General features: G+C 38.8%; 1 protein-coding gene across 1 annotated transcript in view; it reads left to right on the forward strand.

The window, feature by feature from the left end:
• BMPR2 (bone morphogenetic protein receptor type 2) overlaps positions 1–22,394 on the forward strand; it is a 188,192-nt gene extending 165,798 nt beyond the window's left edge. The window contains exons 11-13 of the mRNA XM_065880321.1: positions 14,182–14,354; positions 17,813–19,092; positions 20,618–22,394. Of these exons, the coding sequence (XP_065736393.1) occupies positions 14,182–14,354; positions 17,813–19,092; positions 20,618–20,868 (1,704 nt within the window). The 3' untranslated portion in view covers positions 20,869–22,394. The remainder of the gene's footprint in view (positions 1–14,181; positions 14,355–17,812; positions 19,093–20,617) is intronic.
• The last annotated feature ends 523 nt before the right edge of the window (positions 22,395–22,917 follow it).

Consider the following 22,917-nt stretch of genomic DNA (forward strand, 5'->3'; position numbering starts at 1 on the left):
GTTTTTATTTCCATTATTCTAGGAGGTGGATCAAAAAAGATCTTCCTGTGATTTATGTCAAAGAATGTTCTTCCTATGTTTTCCTCTAAGAGTTTTATAGTGTCCAGTCTTACTTTTAGGTCTCTAATCCATTTTGAGTTTATTTTTGTGTATGGTGTTAGGGAGTGTTCTAATTTCATTCTTTTACACGTAGCTGTCCAGTTTTCCCAGCACCACTTAATGAAGAGACTGTCTTTTCTCCATTGTATAGCCTTGCCTCCTTTGTCATAGATTAATTGACCATAGGTGCGTGGGTTTATCTCTGGGCTTTCTATCCTGTTTCATTGCTCTGTATTTCTGTTTTTGTGCCAGTACCATACTGTCTTGATTACTGTAGCTTTGTAGTATATTCTGAAGTTAGGGAGTCTAATTCCTCCAGCTCCATTTTTTTCCCCTCAAGACTGTTTTGGCTACTTGGGGTCTTTTGTGTCTCCATACAAATTTTAAGATTTTTTGTTCTAGTTCTGTTAAAAATGCCATTGGTAATTTGATGGCTATTTCATTGAATCTGTAGATTGCTTTGGGTAGTATAGTCATTTTCACAATAGAGATTCTTCCAATCCAAGAGGATGGTATATCTCTCCATCTGTTGATATCATCTTTAACTTCTTTCAACAGTGTCTTTTTTTTTTTTTTTTTTTTTTTTTTGCTGTACGTGGGCCTCTCACTGTTGTGGCCTCTCCCGTTGTGGAGCACAGGCTTCGGACTTGCAGCCTCAGCGGCCATGGCTCACGGGCCCAGCCGCTCTGCGGCATGTGGGATCATCCCAGAACAGGGCACGAACCCGTGTCCCCTGCATCGGCAGGCAGACTCTCAACCACTGTGCCACCAGGGAAGCCCTCAACAGTGTTTTATAGTTTTCTGCATACAGGTCTTTTGTCTCTGTAGGTAGGTTTATTCCTAGGTATTTTATTCTTTTTGTTGCAGTGGTAAATGGCAGTGTTTCCTTAATTTCTGTTTCACATTTTTCATCATTAGTGTATAGGAATGCAAGAGATTTCTGTTCATTAATTTTGTATCCTACAACTTTACCAAATTCATTGATTAGCTCTAGTAGTTTTCTGGTGGCATCTTTAGGATTCTCTATGTATAGTATCATGTCATCTGCAAACAGTGACAGTTTTAGTTCTTCTTTTCCAATTTGTTTTCCTTTCATTTCGTTTTCTTCTCTGATTCCCATGGCTAGGACTTCCATAACTATGTTGAATAATAGTGGTGAGAGGAGACATCCTTGTCTTCTTCCTGATGTTAGAGGAAATGCTTTCAGTTTTTCACCATTGAGAATGATGTTTGCTGTGGGTTTGTCGTATATGGCCTTTATTATGTTGAGGTTGGTTCCCTCTATGCCCACTTTCTGGAGAGTTTTTATCATAAACGGTGTTGAATTTTGTCAAAAGCTTTTTCTGTGTCTATTGAGATGATTATATGGTTTTTATTCTTCAATTTGTTAATATGGTGTATCACATTGACTGATTTATATATATTGAACAATCCTCGCATCCCTGGGATAAATCCCACTTGATCATGGTGTATGATCCTTTTAATGTGCTGTTGGATTCTGTTTGCTAGTATTTTGTTGAGGATTTTTGCATTTATATTCATCAGTGATATTGCTCTATAATTTTCTTTTTTGTAGTATCTTTGTCTGGTTTTGGTATCAGGGTGATGGTGGCCTCATAGATTGAGTTTGGGAGTGTTCCTTCCTCTGCAATTTTTTGGAAGAGTTTATGAAGGATGGGTGTTAGCTCTTCTCTAAATGTTTGATAGAATTCATCTGTGAAGCCATCTGGTCCTGGGCTTTTGTTTGTTGGAAGATTTTAAATCACAGTTTCAATTTCATTACTTGTGATTCGTCTGTTTATATTTTCTATTTCTTCCTCGTTCAGTGTTGGAAGGTTATACCTTTCTAAGCATTTGTCCATTTCTTCCAGGTTGTCCATTTTATTGGCATAGAGTTGCTTGTAGTAGTCCCCTAGGATGCTTTGTATTTCTGCGGTGTCTGTTGTAACTTCTCCTTTTTCATTTCTAGTTTTAAGTCCTCTCCCTCTTTTTCTTGATGAGTCTGGCTAATGGTTTATCAATTTTGTTTATCTTCTCAAGAACTAGCCTTTAGTTTTATTGATCTTTGCTATTGTTTTCTTTGTATTTCATTTATTTCTGCTCAGATCGTTATGATTTCTTTCCTTCTGCTAACTTTGGGTTTTGTTTGTTCTTTCTCTGGTTCCTTTAGGTGTAAGTTTAGATTGTTTATTTGAGATTTTTCTTGTTTCTTGAGGTAGGCTTGTATAGCTATAAACTTCCCTCTTAGAACTGTTTTTGCTGCATCCCATAGGTTTTGGATCATCATGTTTTCATTGTCATTTGTCTCCAGGTATTTTTTAATTCCTCTTTGATTTCTTCAGTGATCTCTTGGTTATTTAGTAACATTGTTTAGCCTCCATCTGTTTGTGTTTTTACGTTTTTTTTCTGTTGAATTCATTTCTAATCTCATAGCATTGTGGTCAGAAAAGATGCTTGATATGATTTCAATTTTCTTAAACTTACTGAGGCTTGATTTGTGACCCAAGATGTGATCTATCCTGGAGAGTGTTTCATGCGCACTTGAGAAGAGAGTGTAATCTAGTGTTTTTGGATGGAATGTCCTATAATTATCAATTAAATTGACCTGGTCTATTGTGTCATTTAAACCTTCTGTTCCCTTATTTATTTTCATTTTGGATGATTTGTCCATTGGTATAAGTGAGGTATTAAAGTCCCCCACTATTATTGTGTTACCGTCGATTTCCTCTTTTATAGCTGTTGGCATTTGCCTTATGTACTGAGGTGCTCGTATGTTGGGTGCATATATATTTATATTTGTTATATCTTCTTCCTGGATTGATCCCTTGATCATTATGTAGTGTCTTTCCTTGTCTCTTGTAACATTCTTTATTCTAAAGTCTATTTTATCTGATATGAGTATTGCTACTCCAGCTTTCTTTTGATTTCCATTTGCATGGATTATCTTTTTTGATCCCCTCACTTTCAGTCTGAATGTGTCCCTAAGTGTGAAGTGGGTCTCTTGTAGACAGCATATATATGGGTCTTGTTTTTGTATCCTTTCAGCAAGCCTGTGTCTTTTGGTTGGAGCATTTAATCCATTCACGTTTAAGGTAATTATTGATATGTATGTTTCTATTACCATTTTCTTAATTGTTTTGGGTTTGTTTTTGTAGGTCCTTTTCTTCTCTTGTGCTTCCCACTTAGAGAAGGTCCTTTAGCATTTGTTCTGGAGCTGGTTTGTTGGTGCTGCTTTCTCTTAGCTTTTCCTTGTGTGTAAAGCTTTTGATTTCTCCATCGTATCTGAATGAGATCCTTGCCGGGTAGAGAAATCTTGGTTGTAGGGTCTTCCCTTTCATCACTTTAAGTATATCATGCCACTCCCTTCTGGCTTGTAGAGTTTCTGCTGAGAAATTAGCTGTTAACCTTATGGGAGCTCCCTTGTATATTATTTGTCATTTTTCCCTTGCTGCTTTCAATAATTTTTCTTTGTATTTATTTTTGCCAGTTTTATTACTATGTGTCTCAGCGTGTTTCTCCTTGGGTTTATCCTGTATGGGACTCTCCTGGACTTGGGTGGCTATTTCCTTTCCCATGTTGGGGAAGTTTTCAACTATAATCTCTTCAGATACTCTCTCAGGTGCTTTCTCTCTCTCTTCTCCTTCTGGGACCCATATAATGCGAATGTTGTTGCATTTAATGTTGTCCCAGAGGTCTCTTAGGCTGTGTTCATTTCTTTTCATTCTTTTTCTTTATTCTGTTCCGCAGCAGTTTATTCCACCATTCTGTCTTTCAGGTCACTTATCTGTTCTTCTGCCTCAGTTATTCTGCTCTTGATTCCTTCTAGTGTATTTTTCATTTTAGTTATTGTATTGTTCATCTCTGTTTGTTTGTTCTTTAATTTTTCTATGGCTTTATTAAACCTTTCTTGCATCTTCTCGATTTTTGCCTCCATTGTTTTTCCGAGGTCCTGGATCAACTTTACTATCATTATTCTGAATTCTTTTTCTGGAACGTTGCCTATCTGCACTTCATTTAGGTTTTTTTCTGGGGTTTTATGTTGTGCCTTCATCTGGTGCATAGCCCTCTGCCTTTTCATCTTGTCTATCTCTCTGTGAATGTGGTTTTTGTTCCACAGGCTGCAGGATTGTAGTTCTTCTGGCTTGTGCTGTCTACCTTCTGGTGGATGAGGCTATTTAAGAGGCTTATGCAGGTTTCCTGATGGGAGGGACTGGTGGTGGGTAGAGATGGCTGTTGCTCTGGTGGGCAGAGCTCAGTATAACTTTAATCTGCTTGAGTGCTAATGGGTGGGGCTGGGTTCCCTCCCTGTTGGTTGTTTGGCCTCAGGCAACACAACACTGGAGCCTACCCGGGCTCTTTGGTGGGGCTAATGGCGGACTCTGGGAGGGCTTACACCAAGCAGTACTTCACACAACTTCTGCTGCCAGTTTCCTTGTCTGCACAGTGAACCACAGCCACCCCCCACCTCTGCAAGAGACCCTCCAACACTAGCAGGTAGGTGTGGTTCAGTCTCCCCTGGGGTCACTGCTCCTTCCCCTGAGTCCCGACATGCCCACTACTTTGTGTGTGCCCTCCAAGAGTGGAGTCTCTGTTTCCCGCAGTTCTGTTGAAGTCCTGCAATCAAATCCCTGTAACCTTCAAAGTCTGATTCTCTAGGAATTCCTCCTTCTGTTGCCAGAACCCCAGGTTGGAAAGCCTGACGGGGGGTCAGGACCTTCACTCCAGTGGGTGGACTTCTGTGGTGTAAGTGTTCTCCCGTCTGTGAGTCAGCCACCCATCAGCTATGGGATTTGATTTTACTGTGATTGCATCCCTCATACTGTCTCATTGTGGCTTCTCCTTTGTCTTTGGCTGTGGGTTATCTATGGTGGTGAGTTCCAGTGTCTTCCTGTCAATGATTGTCCAGCAGCTAGCTGTGATTCTGGTGTTCTCGCAAGAGGGAGTGAGAGCAGGTCCTTCTACTCCACCATCTTGGTTCCAATCTCCAAGTAATTTCTTGATTATAGTTAAAGAACAAAACTGAGAAAGTTTTCATTAAGCAATATACATCATTTTACTACATATTTTCACATTTTAATTATAGGTTGTCTTGATAGGATTAGTATATTTTCATTCTGGATCCTGGGGTCGTGGCATGTTGGACAAAAGCTGGAGAGATTTTATATGTTTCCAGATAGATTTAGATTGAGTATTTTTTCCATTGGTCATCTTTGTTTTACCTACAAGGTAGGCTTCTGCTTCAAATGAGATTGAAATCTTCAGGTATGAGACAGTTGAAGACCTATTCCCAAGCTTGTATGCTCAAGATTGCCACCAATCTGTAGTCCCTGCTGTGGGAACTGGGACAGATTTTTAAGAGGTCCCTGACGTTAGGTGAGAGGCTGAATCCTTTATCAGGATTCATTAGATGTGCCAGCCTCATAGTAGAGTACACTTCAAAGAAAAGTCTCTGTGAAATTTTATCTAGTAAAATACAGCTTCATCTGCCTTAAATTGTTTTATTTCATCAGAGAAATTGGACTCCTTTTTCTGAAGTATCTCTTAGCAACCCTACCGTTGCGGGATATGCATATTTTTCTGAAAACTTTTTACTTTCAATTTAGATGAGGTTGCTGAGTAAGAAAAAAGTAGTATTTGGTTCACTTCCAATTAATCCATTTAAAATCTAATGTGCTACAGTCAATAGAACTGTTGCTTCTATGCAATGAGAATCCAGTACTAGAGTTAGATAGCAAATACATAGTTATATAAAATGAGAAATATACCCCCCCTTTTTTTTTTTTTGCGGTACGTGGGCCTCTCACTGTTGTGGCCTCTCCCGTTGCGGAGCACAGGCTCAGGTCGCGCAGGCTCAGCGGCCATGGCTCACGGGCCTAGCCACTCCACGGTAAGTGGGATCTTCACAGGCCGGGGCACAAACCTGTGTCCCCTGCATCAGCAGGCGGACTCTCAACCACTGCGCCACCAGGGAAGCCCTGTAGTTACTTTAAAAAAATTTTTTTTTATTGATTGATTTGTTTTATTTATTTATTTTGGCTGTGCTGCGTCTTCATTGCTGTGCATGGGCTTTTCTCTAGTTGCGGCGAGCAGGGACTACTCTTCATTGTGGTGCACGTGGTTTTCCTTGTGGTGACTTCTCTTGTGGAGTGTGGGCTCTAGATGCGTGGGCTTCAGTAATTCTGGTGCGTGGGCTTAAGTAGTTTTGGCTCATGGGCTCTAGAGCGCAGGCTCAGTAGTTGTGGTGCCTGGGCCTCGTTGCTCCATGGCATGTGGGATCTTCCCTGACCAGGGATTGAGCCCGTGTCCCCTCCATTGGCAGGTGGATTCTTAACCACTGCGCCACCAGGGAAGTCCCCTATATAGTTACTTTACCAGTGTTCTTTAGTTCTTTATATGGCTTCAAGTTATTGTCTAGTGTCCTTTCACTTGAGCCTGAATGATTCCCTTTAGCATTTCTTTCTTTTTTAAAAAATTTATTTATTTTTGGCTGCATTGTGTATTCATTGCTGCGTGCAGGCTTTCTCTAGTTTCAGCGAGCAGGGGCTACTCTTCCTTGCACAGGCTTCTCATCACAGTGGCTTCTCTTGTTGTGGAGCACGGGCTGTAGGTGAGTTGGCTTCAGTAGTTGTAGCATGCAGGCTCAGTAGTTGTGGCACTCGGGCTTAGTTGCTACATGGCATGTGGGATCTTCTCAGACCAGGGCTCAAACCCTTGTCCCCTGCATTGGCAGGCGGATTCTAATTTCTCTTTCACTATTGAAGGATAGTTTTCCCTGATATAGAATTCTTGGGAATTCTACAGAAAACACTTGTTTTCTTTCAGCACTTTAAACAATGTCATACCATTGCCTTCTGACTTCCATGGTTTCTAATGAGAGATTAACTGTTACCTTTTTTGAGGATCCCTTATACATTTCAAGTTGCTTCTCTTGCTGCTTCATGAGTCTCTCTTTATCTTTGGCTTTTTGTAATTTGATTATAATGTGTCTCAGTATGGAACTCCGCTTTGAGTTCCTTGAGTTTCTTGGATGTGTAGATTCATTTCTTTTATTAAATGTGGGAAGTTATTGACAATTATTTCTTCAAATATTCTTTCTCCAATTTCTCTTCTTCTGGGGCTCTCATTATGTGTATTTTGGTGCGATTAACGGTGCCTCACAAGTTTTATAGGCTGTGTTCATTTTCTTCATTCTTTTTCTGTTTCTGCTTCTCAGATTGCATAATTTTTATATCCTATCTTCAAGTTTAGTAATTCTTTTTTCTCTCTGCTCAGATCTGCTGTAAACCACTCTGGTGAATTTTTCATTTCCGTTTTTGTACTTTTGAGCTCACAAGTGTCTTTTTAATTCCTTTTTATAAGTTCTATCTCTTTATTGCTCTTCTCCATTTGTTGAGACTTTGTTTTCCTGGTTTCCTATAATTCTTTGTCCATGGTTTCCTTAGTTCTTTGAGCATATTTAAAGTCTTTGCTAGTAACTCCAATGTCTGTATTTCCTGAGGACAGTTTCTGTTCATTTCTTCTGTCCTGTGAATGGGGCATACTTTCTTGTTTCTTCACATGCTTTGTAATTTTTTGTTTAAAATTGTATGTTTTGGATATCATTATGGGCAAAAAGGAAACAAAAGAAAAATATTCTCCAAGTCTTTGGAGATTAGGTCTGTGGTGGGGCCCTCTGTTAACACTTATCCAGGCCTTTTACAATTCTGCCTTAGCCTTCACTTTCTGCTAGTGCTGAGCCTAAATACTTCCTACTGGCTGAGCCAGCCAGTTATGAAACCTTATAGTCTTCTCTGAGCATGCATCCTGCCCTGGACCTGTGTGTGGTTTTCTAGATTCCCCAGTATATTTGGAAGCTTTTCAATGCCCTTATTCCCCAAAGTTTCTCCACCCAGCTTTTACTCCCTGACTTTCAGCATTTTTGTTGTGTGCCTCAACTATTATATTTTGCCCCAGGCTATAGTACTTGTTCATTTGGCTTTCAGTGTTTTCAGGGAATGTTCTCCACTTAGTCATAGCTACTTCCCTGTCCTGAGAGAATTCTGAGTTAGGCAGAACAAAGATAGACCTCTTGAATCAGTCCTTCAGGGAACTCATAGACATGTCAAAACAGCATAATTCCTTTGAAACAAGATCACTCTTCTCTCTCTGGGACCAGGTACCCACCTTGGGAACATGCACAGCCATGTTCATATCTGCCAGCACTCCAGGGCAGGGGAGAGTTCTCCTTACCACAGAGTTCTCCTACCATTTCAGTGGCCTTTCTTTTTCCAGTTATATTTTTAGTTGGTTGCTGTAATATTTGACTAACTTCCAGAGTTTCAGTAAAGTTGAGTTTGATAATATTTGCCAAGTTATTGGTGCTTCTTGGGAGGAAAGCCCCCCAAAGTTCCTTCGTCTGCCATTTTGACTGAGGTCCTCATAGAATGAACTAGGTAATAACCTCCCCTGTTTGATTTTCTGGAAGACTTGTGTAGACTTGGCATTAATTTTTTCTTACATGTTTGGTAGAATTCATTCAGAAAGCCATCCAGGCCTGGTGTTTCTTGGTGGGAAACTTTTAAAATACAAATTTACCTTTCTTAATAGATATAGGAAATATTCAGGTAATCTATCCCTTCTTGAGTGAGCTTTGGCAGTCTTTTTTTTTCTTCTTTTAATTTTTTATTGGAGTATAGTTGATGGCAGTTTGTGTCTTGGAAGGAATTTGTTTCATCTAAATTTCATCTAAATTGTCAAGTCTGTTCTCAGTATTTGTTTGAAGACCTAACTTCCCATTGGTGACTTAATACTGTTTATTTCATTAGTCTTCTCTCAATGACTTTTCCCCTTATTCTGGGGTATTCAACATTGCTTTACTCTATTTCTGGAAGTTTTATCCAATCAAATTATTGTTTTTTAGACCCTCAAAGTCCTCCTTATAGTCACCCTCTTTGAATTCTCAGTTATTTTTCTAATTTTTCCTTTTCCCAGTTTCTTATTAGTAACTTCTAAGTCTTTACTTGTGTTAATGACTTACCAACTATGATTTTAACATTGTTTGGAACTTGTAATAGATTTTCTTCAAAAAAATCAACTTTCAAATTTTGTAGCAGAACCCATTTATCCACTGGGAACTTTCCTGCACCAGCATAGCTTAGAGTCAGCATAGGATAATGTATAAATTGTGGAGCTATGCTGCCTGGCCTTTGATCTTAACTTTGCCATGTGTCCTAATTTCTCCTCTGGGCCTCTTTTCTTGCATCTGAAAAATGGAGGTGATAATAGTATTTACTTTATATAAGAATTAAATGAGTTAAAACAATCTAGTACAAAGTTAGAACTCATCAATTATTTACTACTATTATTCGTCAACAATGACTCTGTGTTAAAAATGGAAACTTCTGGGCTTCCTGGTGGCACAGTGGTTGAGAGTCCACCTGCTGATGCAGGGGACACGGGTTCGTGCCCCGGTCTGGGAGGATCCCACATGCCGCGGAGCGGCTGGGCCCGTGAGCCACAGCCACTGAGCCTGTGCGTCCAGAGCCTGTGCTCTGCAATGGGAGAGGCCACAACAGTGAGAGGCCCGCGTACCGCAAAAAAAAAAAGAAACTTCTTAGAGGTAGGAAGCAGTGCTTCTGTTTACCTGATTTTTTTCATCATCCAACACAATGCCTTGATGACTGTCCTTTTTTGGTCTCATTTTTTAAAAAAGAATTTTATCAAATTATTTCCCAACTGTATAATGAAAAATAACAAATTTTATCCATCTTCAATGTCTCTGTTTCCTCAAGGTATAGAAAACTCAGTGTATAATTTCTAACTACTTGGATATTGGTGTTTCTGAGCTTTTCTGGGCCAGCAAGCAGTTGGTGAATGGGGCTCTGTAAAATAGATAGTGCTTTATTTTTGAAAAGGAAAGGGTCACTTTTAGTTTTGTGTGTAAAGGTGTCCAGATCTTTGCTTTAGAAAGATTTCATTGTGTATGCTTCAGTGTTGCACTTTATGTTTAGTAATTAAGAACATGGATGAAGCTGTAAATTTGTATGTGGGGATATGTGGTGTATATGTGCTTGAAAAAAAACAAGAGTTTCTCTGGAAGAATACTCAAGAAATGGGTGATTTTTGTTGCCTGTAGAGAGGGAAAATGGGTGGTTGGTGGATAGAGATGGAAGGGAGATTGTATTCCCTTTTTGACCTTTTGAATTTAGTGACATATTATCAATACATACATTACTCATTTAAAAAAAGTCATTTAGGGGCTTCCCTGGTGGCGCAGTGGTTGAGAGTCCGCCTGCCGATGCAGGGGACACGGGTTCGTGCCCCGGTCCGGGAAGATCCCACATGCCGCGGAGTGGCTAGGCCCGTGAGCCATGGCCACTGGGCCTGCACGTCCGGAGCCTGTGCTCCGCAACAGGAGAGGCCACAACAGTGAGAGGCCCACGTAGGGACTTCCCTTGTGGCCCAGCAGTTAAGACTCCGCACTCCCAGTGCAGGGGGCCCAGGTTCAATCCCTGGTCAGGAAACTAGATCCCACATGCTGCAACTAAGAGCCTGCATGCCAGAACTAAAGATGCCTCATGCCACAACTGAAAAAGATCCCACATGCTCCAACTAAAGATCCCGCACGCCACAACGAAGATCCCGAATGAGGCAACAAAGATGCCATCCCGTGTGCTGCAACTAAGACCAGCCACGGTCAAATAAATAAATATATATTTTTTAAAAAGTTATTTTTAGCAATACAAAAAATATGCAGTGAAAACTCTTACACTCGCCTCAGACATCCAAAAACCCCTCTGGAGAAGCAACCACTGTTAAATTCCTTCTGTAGACTTCCAGAAATGTCTGTTTATTACAAGACTATATGTTTTTATATCCTTTTCTAACATACTAATGGGAATTACTATACCCACTTAACCTATTTTCCTTAGCAGTTGGGAACATATACATCTTCCTAATTCTTTTAATGCTGCATAGTAACCATTATACCATAAATTTTTAGCAGATTGCTGTTAGAGGACATGTAGGTAGTTTCCAGCTTTTGCAGTTATAAATGACAACTGCAGTGAACATCTTATACATGGATTTTTCTGCAAATGTAAAAGTGTAGTTGAGGAATAAATTCCTGGAAGTAGTATTGCTGGATCAAAGGGTAAATACATTTGAAGTTTGTTATTGCCAGATTACCCTCCAAACTGTTGGCACTCCCAATAATAATATATATTGGGAGCCTGTTTTCCCATCACTAACACTTTGTGTTACAAAATTTTATTTATCGTTGTTAATGTGGTAGGTAAAAATGGATCTTGTTTTGATTTGTAACTAGTAAATAGTAGAGCCACAATTTGAAGCCAGGATCTTAATTGAGCTGGTACTGATACTACAAAGCTGGAACTAATATTCTTAACTACTACATTGTATGTACTACCTCAACATGGTGAATAATTGAGCATGTTGAGCATTTTAGCATATATATATATTTTTTTAAGGTACTTGGGCCTCTCACTGTTGTGGCCTCTCCCGCTGCGGAGCACAGGCTCCGGACGCACAGGCTCAGCGGCCATGGCTCACGGGCCCAGCCGCTCCGCGGCATGTGGGATCTTTCCGGACCAGGGCGCGAACCCGTGTCCCCTGCATCGGCAGGCGGACTCTCAACCACTGCGCCACCAGGGAAGCCCTAGCATATATATTTTTAAAATTAATTTATTTTTGGCCGTGTTGGGTCTTCGCTGCTGCACGCGGGCCCCCTCTAGTTGCGGCGAGTGGGGGCCACTCTTCGTCACGGTGTGCGGGCCCCCCTACTGCGGCGGCCTCTCCTGCCGTGGAGCGAGGGCTTCAGGAGTTGTGGCTCCCGGGCTCCAGAGTGCAGGCCCAGTAGCTGCGGCGCACGGGCCCAGCTGCTCCGCGGCACGCGGGATCCTCCCGGACCAGGGCTCGAACCTGCGTCCCCCGCATTGGCGGCGGACTCCCAACCACTGCACCACCAGGGAAACCCTAGCATATTTTTAAGGTATTTGCATTTTTTGTTTATGTGCACTTTGTCTATATTCCTATTATGGATTTACTATCATTTTTTTAAGTGTCTTCTTACTGGCAAGCATCATAGAAATAATTGATTCAGCCAGGAAACATCAAGAGATGCTAAAACTAGTGGGTGAAAAGTTGAATGCAGGGCAGGATATTTACAGAGCTTTGAGTACTTCCCCCGCAAACGGTGATTGATTATTAAAGGGAAAATGGAACTTTACAGTGAAGAAACCTGGCAGACACCAACTCAGTCATGTGATCAAGCTTAACTTCTCTAGTAATGGGACAAATCAAAAATGTGTACCACATGGTAGGATTCAATGAGAAGAACACAGCATCTCTTCTGTGATTTTCTGCCAAAGATGCAAACTTTGATCATGAGGAAACATCAGATAAGTTGAGGAACATTTTAAAAAGTAACTGGCCTATAATCTTCAAAAATGTCAAGATCATGAAGGACAAGAAAAGTAAGTTTGAAATTATTTCAAAATTTAAAAAATTCCTCTTTTCATAACTTGGGACCAGTTCATTTTTTCAAACCAATATTAAAATCCACTAAGGTAAATGTATAACTAGTTTTTAGAGGTATATTTGTCACAAAAAGTTAGTTATAATTGATTCTTGAGTTTCTTTTATTATCTTCAAATCCAAGTCCGTTTTAAATCCATTATATACAGTCTTTCCTCATTATTCATGAATTTCATATCTGGAATTCAACTACTTTCTAAAGTGTATTTGTAGTCCTGAAATCAACACTCAGAACACTGTCCCAGTCATTTGTAGATATGTGTAGAGCAGTGAAAAACTTGAGTTCAGATGTAATGTTCCCAGCTGAAGGTCTAACAAGGCCTTCTTGCTTCATCTCTTGTACTGTAAACACGTGTCCTTTTTGCTATGTATTTAGTGCCTTATTTTTCACATTTTTGTGCATTTTGTTGGTGATTTCACAGTTTAAAATGGCCCTTAAGTGTAATGCTGAACTACTGTCTAGTGTTCCTTCGCACAAGAAGCCTGTGATATTCCTTATGAAGAAGGAAAAACATGTGCTAGATGAGCTTCTTTAGGGCATGAGGTATAGTGCTGTTGACCATGAGTGCGATGTTAATAAAGTGATAATATATATATATATATTTTTTTTTTGATAATATATATTTTAAAAGGTATCTTTAAGTACATAAAATCTGGTTTTTTTGGCTGCGTCGGGTCTTACTTGCAGTATACAGGGTCTTAGTTGTAGTGTGCAGGCTTCTCTGTAGTTGTGGCGTGTGGGTTTTTTCTCTCTAGTTGTGCCACACAGGCTCCACGCCACGTGGGTTCTGTAGTTTGTGGCACTTGGGCTCTCTCGTTGAGGGGTGCGAGCTCAGTAGCTGTGGCAGATGGGCTTAGTTGCCCCGTGCCATATGGGATCTTAGTTCCCTGACCAGGGATCGAACCCGAGTGCCCTGCATTGGAAGGTGGATTCTTTACCACTGGAGCACCAGGGAAGTCCCTAAAATCTGTTTTTTAAAAGGGAGTTTATACCAACTTTCCCCAAATGGGACACTATTGTTCATTGCTTATATATATGAATGCTACAGAATGGGACTGCTTTTCATACTACTAATGAAACTAGTTTTTAAATACGAAGAAAATGCCAGGCCTTTAATATTTACGGTTTGAATGAAGCACTCTTACTAGGAGAAAAGGAGAAAAAGTTCACCTAGAGATTGAAGACAGACTAGTGCCAAAATTTCATAAAACTCAGAACTCATTTTTGAAGTGGAATTAGTGGCTACTGATTGAAATAACAGTGCTGTGGATCAACAATGACATAAATGTGTGGCCTTGAAGAAACATGTAACTTACTACAACTGCTTACTATTGTAGATAATTCTTCAATGAGTCCAGTTAAAGTTTGCTTACATACTTGCTCCTCACCTTTTGAGAAATATGCCCCTATCTCTGAAGTCTAAGATATTTTATTATAGTTATATAAAATATTGGTTAAATAAAACTGATTTTTCTTTCACTTCATGTCGCTAAAAAACTCAGTATTTTTTGATAAGGTACACTGTTTGACCACGTACTTTATTACAGGCAGTGAGGTCACTCAAGGAGACAATCGAAGACTGTTGGGACCAGGATGCAGAGGCTCGGCTCACCGCACAGTGTGCTGAGGAGAGGATGGCTGAACTTATGATGATATGGGAAAGAAACAAATCTGTGAGCCCAACAGTCAATCCAATGTCTACTGCTATGCAGAATGAGCGGTAAGACCCTGAAGGTTTGGAATCCCTCTGTCAGTATTTAAAACTGATACCAAACAGAGAACAGGAAATAAATACTATTAAACCAGACTAAAAGTGCAGTGATTAACTTGTACAATCTAATGTCGTAATTTTTCTTTCAGTATTCCTGTTCTTTTACTGAAGTTTTTGTTTGGTATAAGTGCAAGGTGAAATCTGTGTTTTTGTATATCTGACGATATAGTAAAAGATCAGTCTTTCTCTGTTAATGCTGCAAGTTCCCTACAGTAATGAAGGAAAAACATTTTCATAGTTCCAAAAGTTTATAAGCACTTCTACATACTATATTGTCTTGATTATACTTTGTTGGTATTATTTCTCTTTCCCCTGCATTTTGTTTGTTTGTTTGTTTAAAGGAAATAGAACTATGAACTTGCCTATGTATCTAACCACTGCTTCCCTGGAAACTAAAGTTTCCAGCCTTCCTATCCAATGTTCTTTCTTTATAGAATGCTACTACATTTACAAGAAAGCAATTTGTAAGGTCTTTTCGTCCCATTATGAGCATTATTTCATGTGACATTTCTTTATTAGAACTATGATTTTTGGTTCTAAATAAAAGGGCTTAAAAAAATTCCTAAAACTTAGAACTTTCAGACTGCGTAATCTGTGTTTCTTTGTTCCATGTTTAGGGGATAAAGTCTTCCCAAAAATTTGTCATTTTATCTAAAATGTTATGTTAAAAGTTTTCAGAAGGGCATCCAGGAAAGAGTAACCAGAGAAAATTGAGATAGAAACAACTCAATTCTTGAATCATTTTCTTTGCTATTTTCTATTGTTCTAATTTCTGAGAACGATTTGTGTTATGAACTGTAGGCCCAAAATTGGGTTTACACTACCTACATTTAGACTGAATTACCTTCAGCATATAAACCTTTATTCCCATTATATCAGGAAGTCAAGGAAGGTAGAGACTAGCAATTCTAAATATAAATTTCCTCATTTTATACACACCTGAAGATAGTCTTACTCTTCCATCTCCCTTTATCTCTGTATTTTCTATGTGCTTTAGTATGCTATTTGCATCTCTCTTAAGAGTCAGCTAGTTTTACTTTAAGTGTTTTTTAACTTTTCTTGACTGGTAAGAAGAAACTTTGATGCTCCTCCTTTCTTTGGCCATTTTTGCCTCCTGTGTTATTCAGCTCTACCCTTTACATGCTTCTTTTCATGTCTTCTAAATAGTTTCCTCCAAATCATGGTTCATCCCACACTCATTCCACTCTAGGTTTCACTGTATTGAATCTTACCCTACATCCCTCCGTAACTTCCTTGTCTTGTGCAGTACAAAAGCTTTTTTCTTCCTCCCCTTCCTGTCATTCCCCTCATAATAACTTCATCAGTCTTTCTTCATAGCACTTCTTCTCCTTTAGTTGCTGCTTTACTGCTATAACACTTGTATCTATTAATGTTCCCAATGTTTATACTTGATTGTTTTAGTTAAAACTCTCCCTCACTTTTAATTTATTTCATTTCATTTCGTTTCATTTCATTTTTCCTTCCAGTTTTATTGAGGTATAATTGATATATAGCACCATATAAGTTTAACATAAATAGCATAATGATTTGACTCACATATATCATTAAATGATTATCACAATAAATTTAGTGAATATTCATCATCTCATATAAATACAAAATTAAGGAAATAGGGAAAAAACAATTTTTTCCCTTTGTGATGAGATTTCTTCAGATTTACTCTCTTAACAACTTTCATACATAACATACAGCAGTGCTAATTATATTTATCATGGACATTACATCCCTAGTACTTATTTATCTTATAACTGGAAGTTTGGACCTTTTGACTGCCTTCATCCAGTTCCGCCTACCCCCACCCTCTGCCTCTAGTAGCCACAAGTCTGATCTCTTTTTCTATGAGTTTGTTTTTGAAATATAATCAACCTACAACACTATGTTAGTTCCTGTTACACAACACAGTGGTTTGGTATTTCTGTATATTTCAAGATGATCACCAAGATACGTCCAGTTACAGTATATCACCATACAAAGTTATTACATAGTTATTTACTATATTCCCCCACAGTGTGCATTTCATACCCATGACTCATTTATAATGCAACTAGAATTTTATACCTCTTCATCTCCCTCACCTATTTCTTTCCTCCCTCCAACCCCCTCTTCTCTGGCAACTACCTGTTTCTTCTCTGTATTGGTACCTCTGTTTCTGTTTAGTTTTGTTTGTTCATTTGTTTTGTTTTTTAGATTCAATGTAAAAGTGAAATCATATAGTATATCTGTTCACCTATCAATAGGCACTTGGGTTGCTTCCATATCTTGGCCTGGCTTTTACTTTTAAAACATAAATATATTATAGTGTGATGCTCAAGAACCATCACTCCCAAGGTGTGACAGTGACAGTGAAAAACCCTTGGTAACTGGAAAGCAGTTCTGAATCTTTGATTATTTATTTATTTATTTATTTATATATTTGGGTCTTTGTTGCTGCCTGCTGGCTTTCTCTAGTTGCGGCCAGCAGGGGCTACTCTTCTTTGTGTTACGTGGGCTTCTCATTGCAGTGGCTTCTCTTGTTGCGGAGCATGGGCTCTAGGTGCGCAGGCTTCAGTCGTTGTGGCACACGGGCTCAGTTGTGGCTCTTGGGCTCTAGAGCGCAGGCTCAGTCGTTGCGACGCACGGGCTTAGTTGCTCCACGGCATGTGGAATCTTCCTGGACCAGGGCTCAAACCCATGTCCCCTGCATTGGCAGGCAGATTCTTAACCACTGCGCCACCAGGGAAGTCCCTGAATCTTTGATTTTTTTTTTTTTTTTTTTTTTTAATATGAGTGTCACATTCTGCCTTGTATTCTAGGCTCTAAGACCCATATCTAAGACCTTCATTGATATGGCTCAGTCTACCTAGGAAGATACGTTTCTTTGCTAGACTATGCCATTTAATGGAACACTTTGGAACAACCTAAAAGCTTGTGTTCTTTTTACTATTTGGAACTTATTTGGTAATATATTTGTTGTGTAGCCACTGTGTATCTAGAATGGTGGAAACGCAAAAGACACATGCCTTGGTTCCTCCTCTCACAGAACTTCATGTCTCGTGCAAATATACAATTTATAAAGATATATTTGCTAATATTACAAAACTATAGGGGAGATCTTTAAAAATAATAACTCTTATAAACCAAAATAATGAACATCTATAAAAATCATACCTAGATTGACATAGGTTTTTTGGTAGGGTTAAGTAGTATAAAACTAGCCTTTAGCAAGTTATTAGTTGATACTTGATTAATATTTGATTATAATTTTTTTTCTTAAATAATCTCTAGAATACTGTGGGTTAGAAATAAAATAAAAAGCAGTTCATACTTTAAAATTAGAGGTGTTAAACTTGGAGAGTCAGTTTGTCATAAATGTATTCTCAACGTGGCACTTTTTTTCTTTCTTTAAGCAACCTGTCACACAATAGGCGTGTGCCAAAGATTGGCCCTTATCCAGATTATTCTTCTTCCTCATACATTGAAGACTCTATCCATCACACTGACAGCATTGTGAAGAATATTTCCTCTGAGCATTCGATGTCCAGCACTCCTTTGACTATAGGGGAAAAGAACCGAAACTCGATTAACTATGAAAGGCAGCAAGCACAAGCTCGAATCCCCAGCCCTGAAACAAGCGTCACCAGCCTGTCTACCAACACTACAACCACAAACACCACTGGCCTCACTCCAAGCACCGGCATGACCACTATATCTGAGATGCCATACCCAGATGAAACAAATCTGCATGCTACAAATGTTTCACAGACAATCGGGCCAACCCCTGTCTGCTTACAACTGACAGAAGAAGACTTGGAGACCAACAAGCTGGACCCAAAAGAAGTTGATAAAAACCTCAAGGAAAGTTCTGATGAGAATCTCATGGAGCATTCTCTTAAACAGTTCAGTGCGCCAGACCCCCTGAGCAGTACCAGTTCTAGCTTGCTTTACCCCCTCATAAAGCTTGCGGTGGAAGTGACTGGGCAGCAGGACTTCACACAGGCTGCAAATGGCCAAGCATGTTTAATTCCTGATGTCCCACCTGCTCAGATCTATCCTCTCCCCAAGCAACAGAACCTTCCTAAGAGACCTACTAGTTTGCCTTTAAACACCAAAAATTCAACAAAGGAGCCCCGGCTGAAATTTGGCAGCAAGCACAAATCAAACTTGAAACAAGTAGAAACTGGAGTTGCCAAGATGAATACAATCAATGCTGCAGAACCTCATGTGGTGACGGTCACCATGAATGGTGTGGCAGGTAGAAACCACAACGTTAACTCCCATGCTGCCACTACCCAGTATGCCAATGGGGTAGTACCATCTGGCCAGACAGCCAACACAGTGGCACACAGAGCCCAAGAAATGCTGCAGAATCAGTTCATTGGTGAGGACACCCGGCTGAATATTAATTCCAGTCCTGATGAGCATGAACCTTTACTGAGACGAGAGCAACAGGCTGGCCACGATGAAGGTGTTCTGGATCGTCTTGTGGACAGGAGGGAACGGCCACTGGAAGGCGGCCGAACTAATTCCAATAACAACAACAGCAATCCATGTTCAGAGCAAGATGTTCTTGCACAGGGTGTTCCAAGCACAATAGCAGACCCTGGACCATCAAAGCCTAGAAGAGCACAGAGGCCTAATTCTCTGGATCTTTCAGCCACAAATGTCCTTGATGACAGCAGTTTGCAGTGTAAGTGGAGGGATTGTATAATCTCTCCTGCTTGTCTTTTGGGACCATTTAAGTAACTACTTAGATAGAAACAGATTGTGTTTCAACAGCAGTATTTACTTTTCCACATTTGATTGGACTTCAAAAGTAATTAGACTATTGTAAAGAAAAAAGTAATTTTTTGTTGATAATTAAAAAGTCAGTGTCACAATAATCAGAATAATTACCAATTTAATATGTGCCTTATATAGCTGCTGGTTTATAATGCAACTCACATACTTTCTGTGAATAGTTGAGATAAAGTACTCACCAGTTTAAAAGATCCAAGTAAAATGATACCAGTATAACTTTTGAAACAGTTTGTTGAGCATATTATATCTATTATATACACATTTAGATTTTATCTGACTAATCTTAATAAATCTTAAAAGTCCAGAGAAAATTCAGAAAAGTCACTATAAAGAAACTATAAAATTGTTCTTGTTTTTTTTTTTTTTTTTTGTGGTACGCGGGCCTCTCACTGTTGTGGCCTCTTCCGTTGTGGAGCACAGGCTCCGGACGTGCAGGCTCAGCAGCCATGGCTCACGGGGCCCAGCCGCTCCGCGGCATGTGGGATCTTCCCGGACCCGGGGCACGAATCCGTGTCCCCTGCATCGGCAGGCGGACTCAGAACCACTACGCCACCAGGGAAGCCCTGTTCTTGGTTTTTAATGTCAGTTTTTTTCAGGAGTTGTGTGTTGAGTCTCCCACATGCCTGTAGCATTGTGCTATGGGACCTCTAGCAACTTAAACAAATAACTTGATACTTGGTTTATGGTCCTAGAGGGACTGTAACACAAGACAGGAGAGCTCACCAAAATCTTTAACAGTCATCATTGTACAAAATGATTTCTCTTTTAGACCGATAGCACTTATTAAAAAAAAAAAACTAAGTCATGTTTTATGGTTGTTGTCAAGGACTAAGAAATGGGCTAAAGGGATTCAGCTGTCCAAAATCAGTAGAATCTAGCCCCTTGCTTGAGTGGCTTGTATTATAGAAAAGTTGACATACCTTATAGCAAGGTTCCATATCAGTAAAATGTCTTGTCAGGTTTGAGACGGGAAATTACTACAAAATTTGTACTGTAGTGTTTATGTCATTCTTCTGAAAAGTATTATATTCCAGGTGCCTACTTTGATCATGAAGTAGAATGATTAAATGCATTTTGCCAAGTTAGGCTTGCTACCAATAACCAAAGGATTTGAGAATACAATTGAGAACTTGGAATTTTCTCCTGTTTTTGCTTTTTGTGGTTTTTCTATATTTTCTTCTTTGCCCTGTGGAATAATTCAACCAGTTATAAAAACGTTGGGCTTACAGAGTCTCAAAAATAAGTTGGTTAAGTTTTGCCTAGAAAAATATTGTTTAGCATCATAAATTTCAAGAAATGTCCATTAGCTCCTCCTGTAGACATTAGTTTGATCTCTTTTCCAGTTACAACCCTAACTTTTTACTTTTTAATAGTTTCTTTATATATAGTTCATTTTTCTGCACTTTTATTTTCAGTAGGTGAGTCAACACAAGATGGCAAATCAGGATCTGGTGAAAAAATCAAGAAACGTGTGAAAACTCCCTATTCTCTTAAACGGTGGCGCCCATCCACCTGGGTCATCTCCACTGAACCACTGGACTGTGAGGTCAACAACAATGGCAAAGACAGGGCAGTTCATTCCAAATCCAGCACCGCTGTTTACCTTGCAGAAGGAGGCACTGCCACAACCATGGTGTCAAAAGATATAGGAATGAACTGTCTGTGAAATGTTTCCAAGCCTATGGAGTGAAATTATTTTTTGCATCATTTAAACATGCAGAAGACATTTAAAAAAAACTGCTTTATTCTCCTGTCAGTACCCCCTCCCACCCCTGCAACAAGGACTTGCTTTAAATAGATTTCAGCTATGCAGAAAAATTTAGCTTACGCTTCCATATTTTTTAATTTTGTTTTTTTTAAGTTTTGCACTTTTGTTTAGTCTCGCTAAAGTTATATTTGTCTGTTATGACCACAGAATTATATGTGTGTGTATCAAAAGTGGTCTCAAAATATTTTTTTAAGAAAAAAAAGCAAAAACAATGTATTGCTGATAATCAGTTTGGACCAGTTTCTAAAGGTCATTAAATCAGAAACAAATTAATACAGGTTTGACTGCAGTGGTGTCTAGTATCCATGTTTTATTTCTGGGCACAAGCTAGTTTATATGTTGATATGTTCCTGAACACATTATCTGTTGGACTTTCTTTTCTCTTGTGTTTTGTTTGAATGTGCAATAGTCTATAGGCCACAAATAGCTTTCTCATAAGTTCTCTTCCTAACAGAATACGCATTCTTCCAAGATATGAACATTTTCCTCCCCCATCCTCCATACTTTCAGCAGGTCAGTTCTTTGACAATGAATTTTTGCACAAGAGAAAGCAGCTACCTGATTTCTTGCTTTCTCTCTCCTTATGGAGAATGCAAAAACATTGTCTCAAAGGGCTCTAAAGAAGGAACTACCAAAACCTAATTTGAAATGCCATTTCTTTTATCCTTCCAAATCCTAAACATTTCCTTCCAGGCATTTTAATAAACATATTTGGTTCTGGTTTTGGAAGTTCGTAAGAGCGTAGAACAATGAGCAAGTCAAATATTAGCTGTTTTCCATTTTATTTTATTTTTTTATGTGTATGTTCATGTTCCATATTCATTTAAGTAGCACATTTTTATCAGAAAACTTATAGAGCTATACTTATATGGAATTTTTAAGTAGATAGATGGTTAACACAATATAGTATTATAGCCTTCGTTCTCTGAATAGGCCGTTTGACTCAAATAAAATTACATCCTGTTTAAAATAACTTCAAAAGTAATTCATAGTTTTGAACCTGTAGTATCTTTTTTTTTTTCTTTTCCCAAGCAAAGCCTGGTAACTTTATCTGAAAATGATTCCTCTTCCCATGACCTAAAACACTGTGTGGAAAAATCATTCAACTGGCATGCCAAATCCCTGTGGAAGGAAGGATTGCTGCCAAACCTATCATTTTTGAGCAGCCTGAGACTTAACCTCTCTCTTTTCAAAACTGTTTCTTCACTAATCCTATTTTCATAATTTTTCCATTTGCCAGTTTTTCATATCATCTTTGATATGTGAGCATTTATTATTTACATTATATTAGAATGTACCTTTTAGTGATAACATTATGTATCTTCAAATCATGTTGTTTTTTTAAAGCTTCCTTTGCTTCTTTCATTACTGATAATCATCTCTAAAACAATCTCTGCATGTTTTTTTAAATAAAGCACTTTATGTCAAATAAGGGACTATTTTTATGAGCACAAATTGTTTTCTATCAATTTGCAAACAATGAAGATCTCACTTTTTTTTTTCCAGATTCTCAAGTACTTAATAGACATTAATTAAGTTCTAAGATTTCTCTGGGAGATAAAAAAGCTGAGAGGAAAACACAAATCCCAAATTCCTGATTGAGGTTTTTATCTCCTGAACAAAATTTTCTCACTCATATTCCTCTATCTACATCATTTAGCTAAAGACAGCCTAAATTTCCCAATTTGCTATCTAAAATATTTATGACTTACTTGTGCATATAAGCCTTCTTTTGTTTGCCATCTACTGTGATCTTATGAAGTGAGATGTTTAGCTAGATTGCTGAATGTGGTTTTGAATTCTTAGAATTAACATTATTTTGCTAGTACCCAGGATTTCCACCCTTTGTATTTTATTGGCCTTTCTCTTGATTCAGATCCTTAACATATTTTTCAGTCATCTAGCATAAAAATTTTTCATTTTCTTATTTTTTTATCTATGTAATGA

The sequence above is a fragment of the Phocoena phocoena genome, chromosome 7, assembly GCF_963924675.1.
Source record: "Phocoena phocoena chromosome 7, mPhoPho1.1, whole genome shotgun sequence".
Taxonomy (NCBI): Eukaryota; Metazoa; Chordata; class Mammalia; order Artiodactyla; family Phocoenidae; genus Phocoena; species Phocoena phocoena.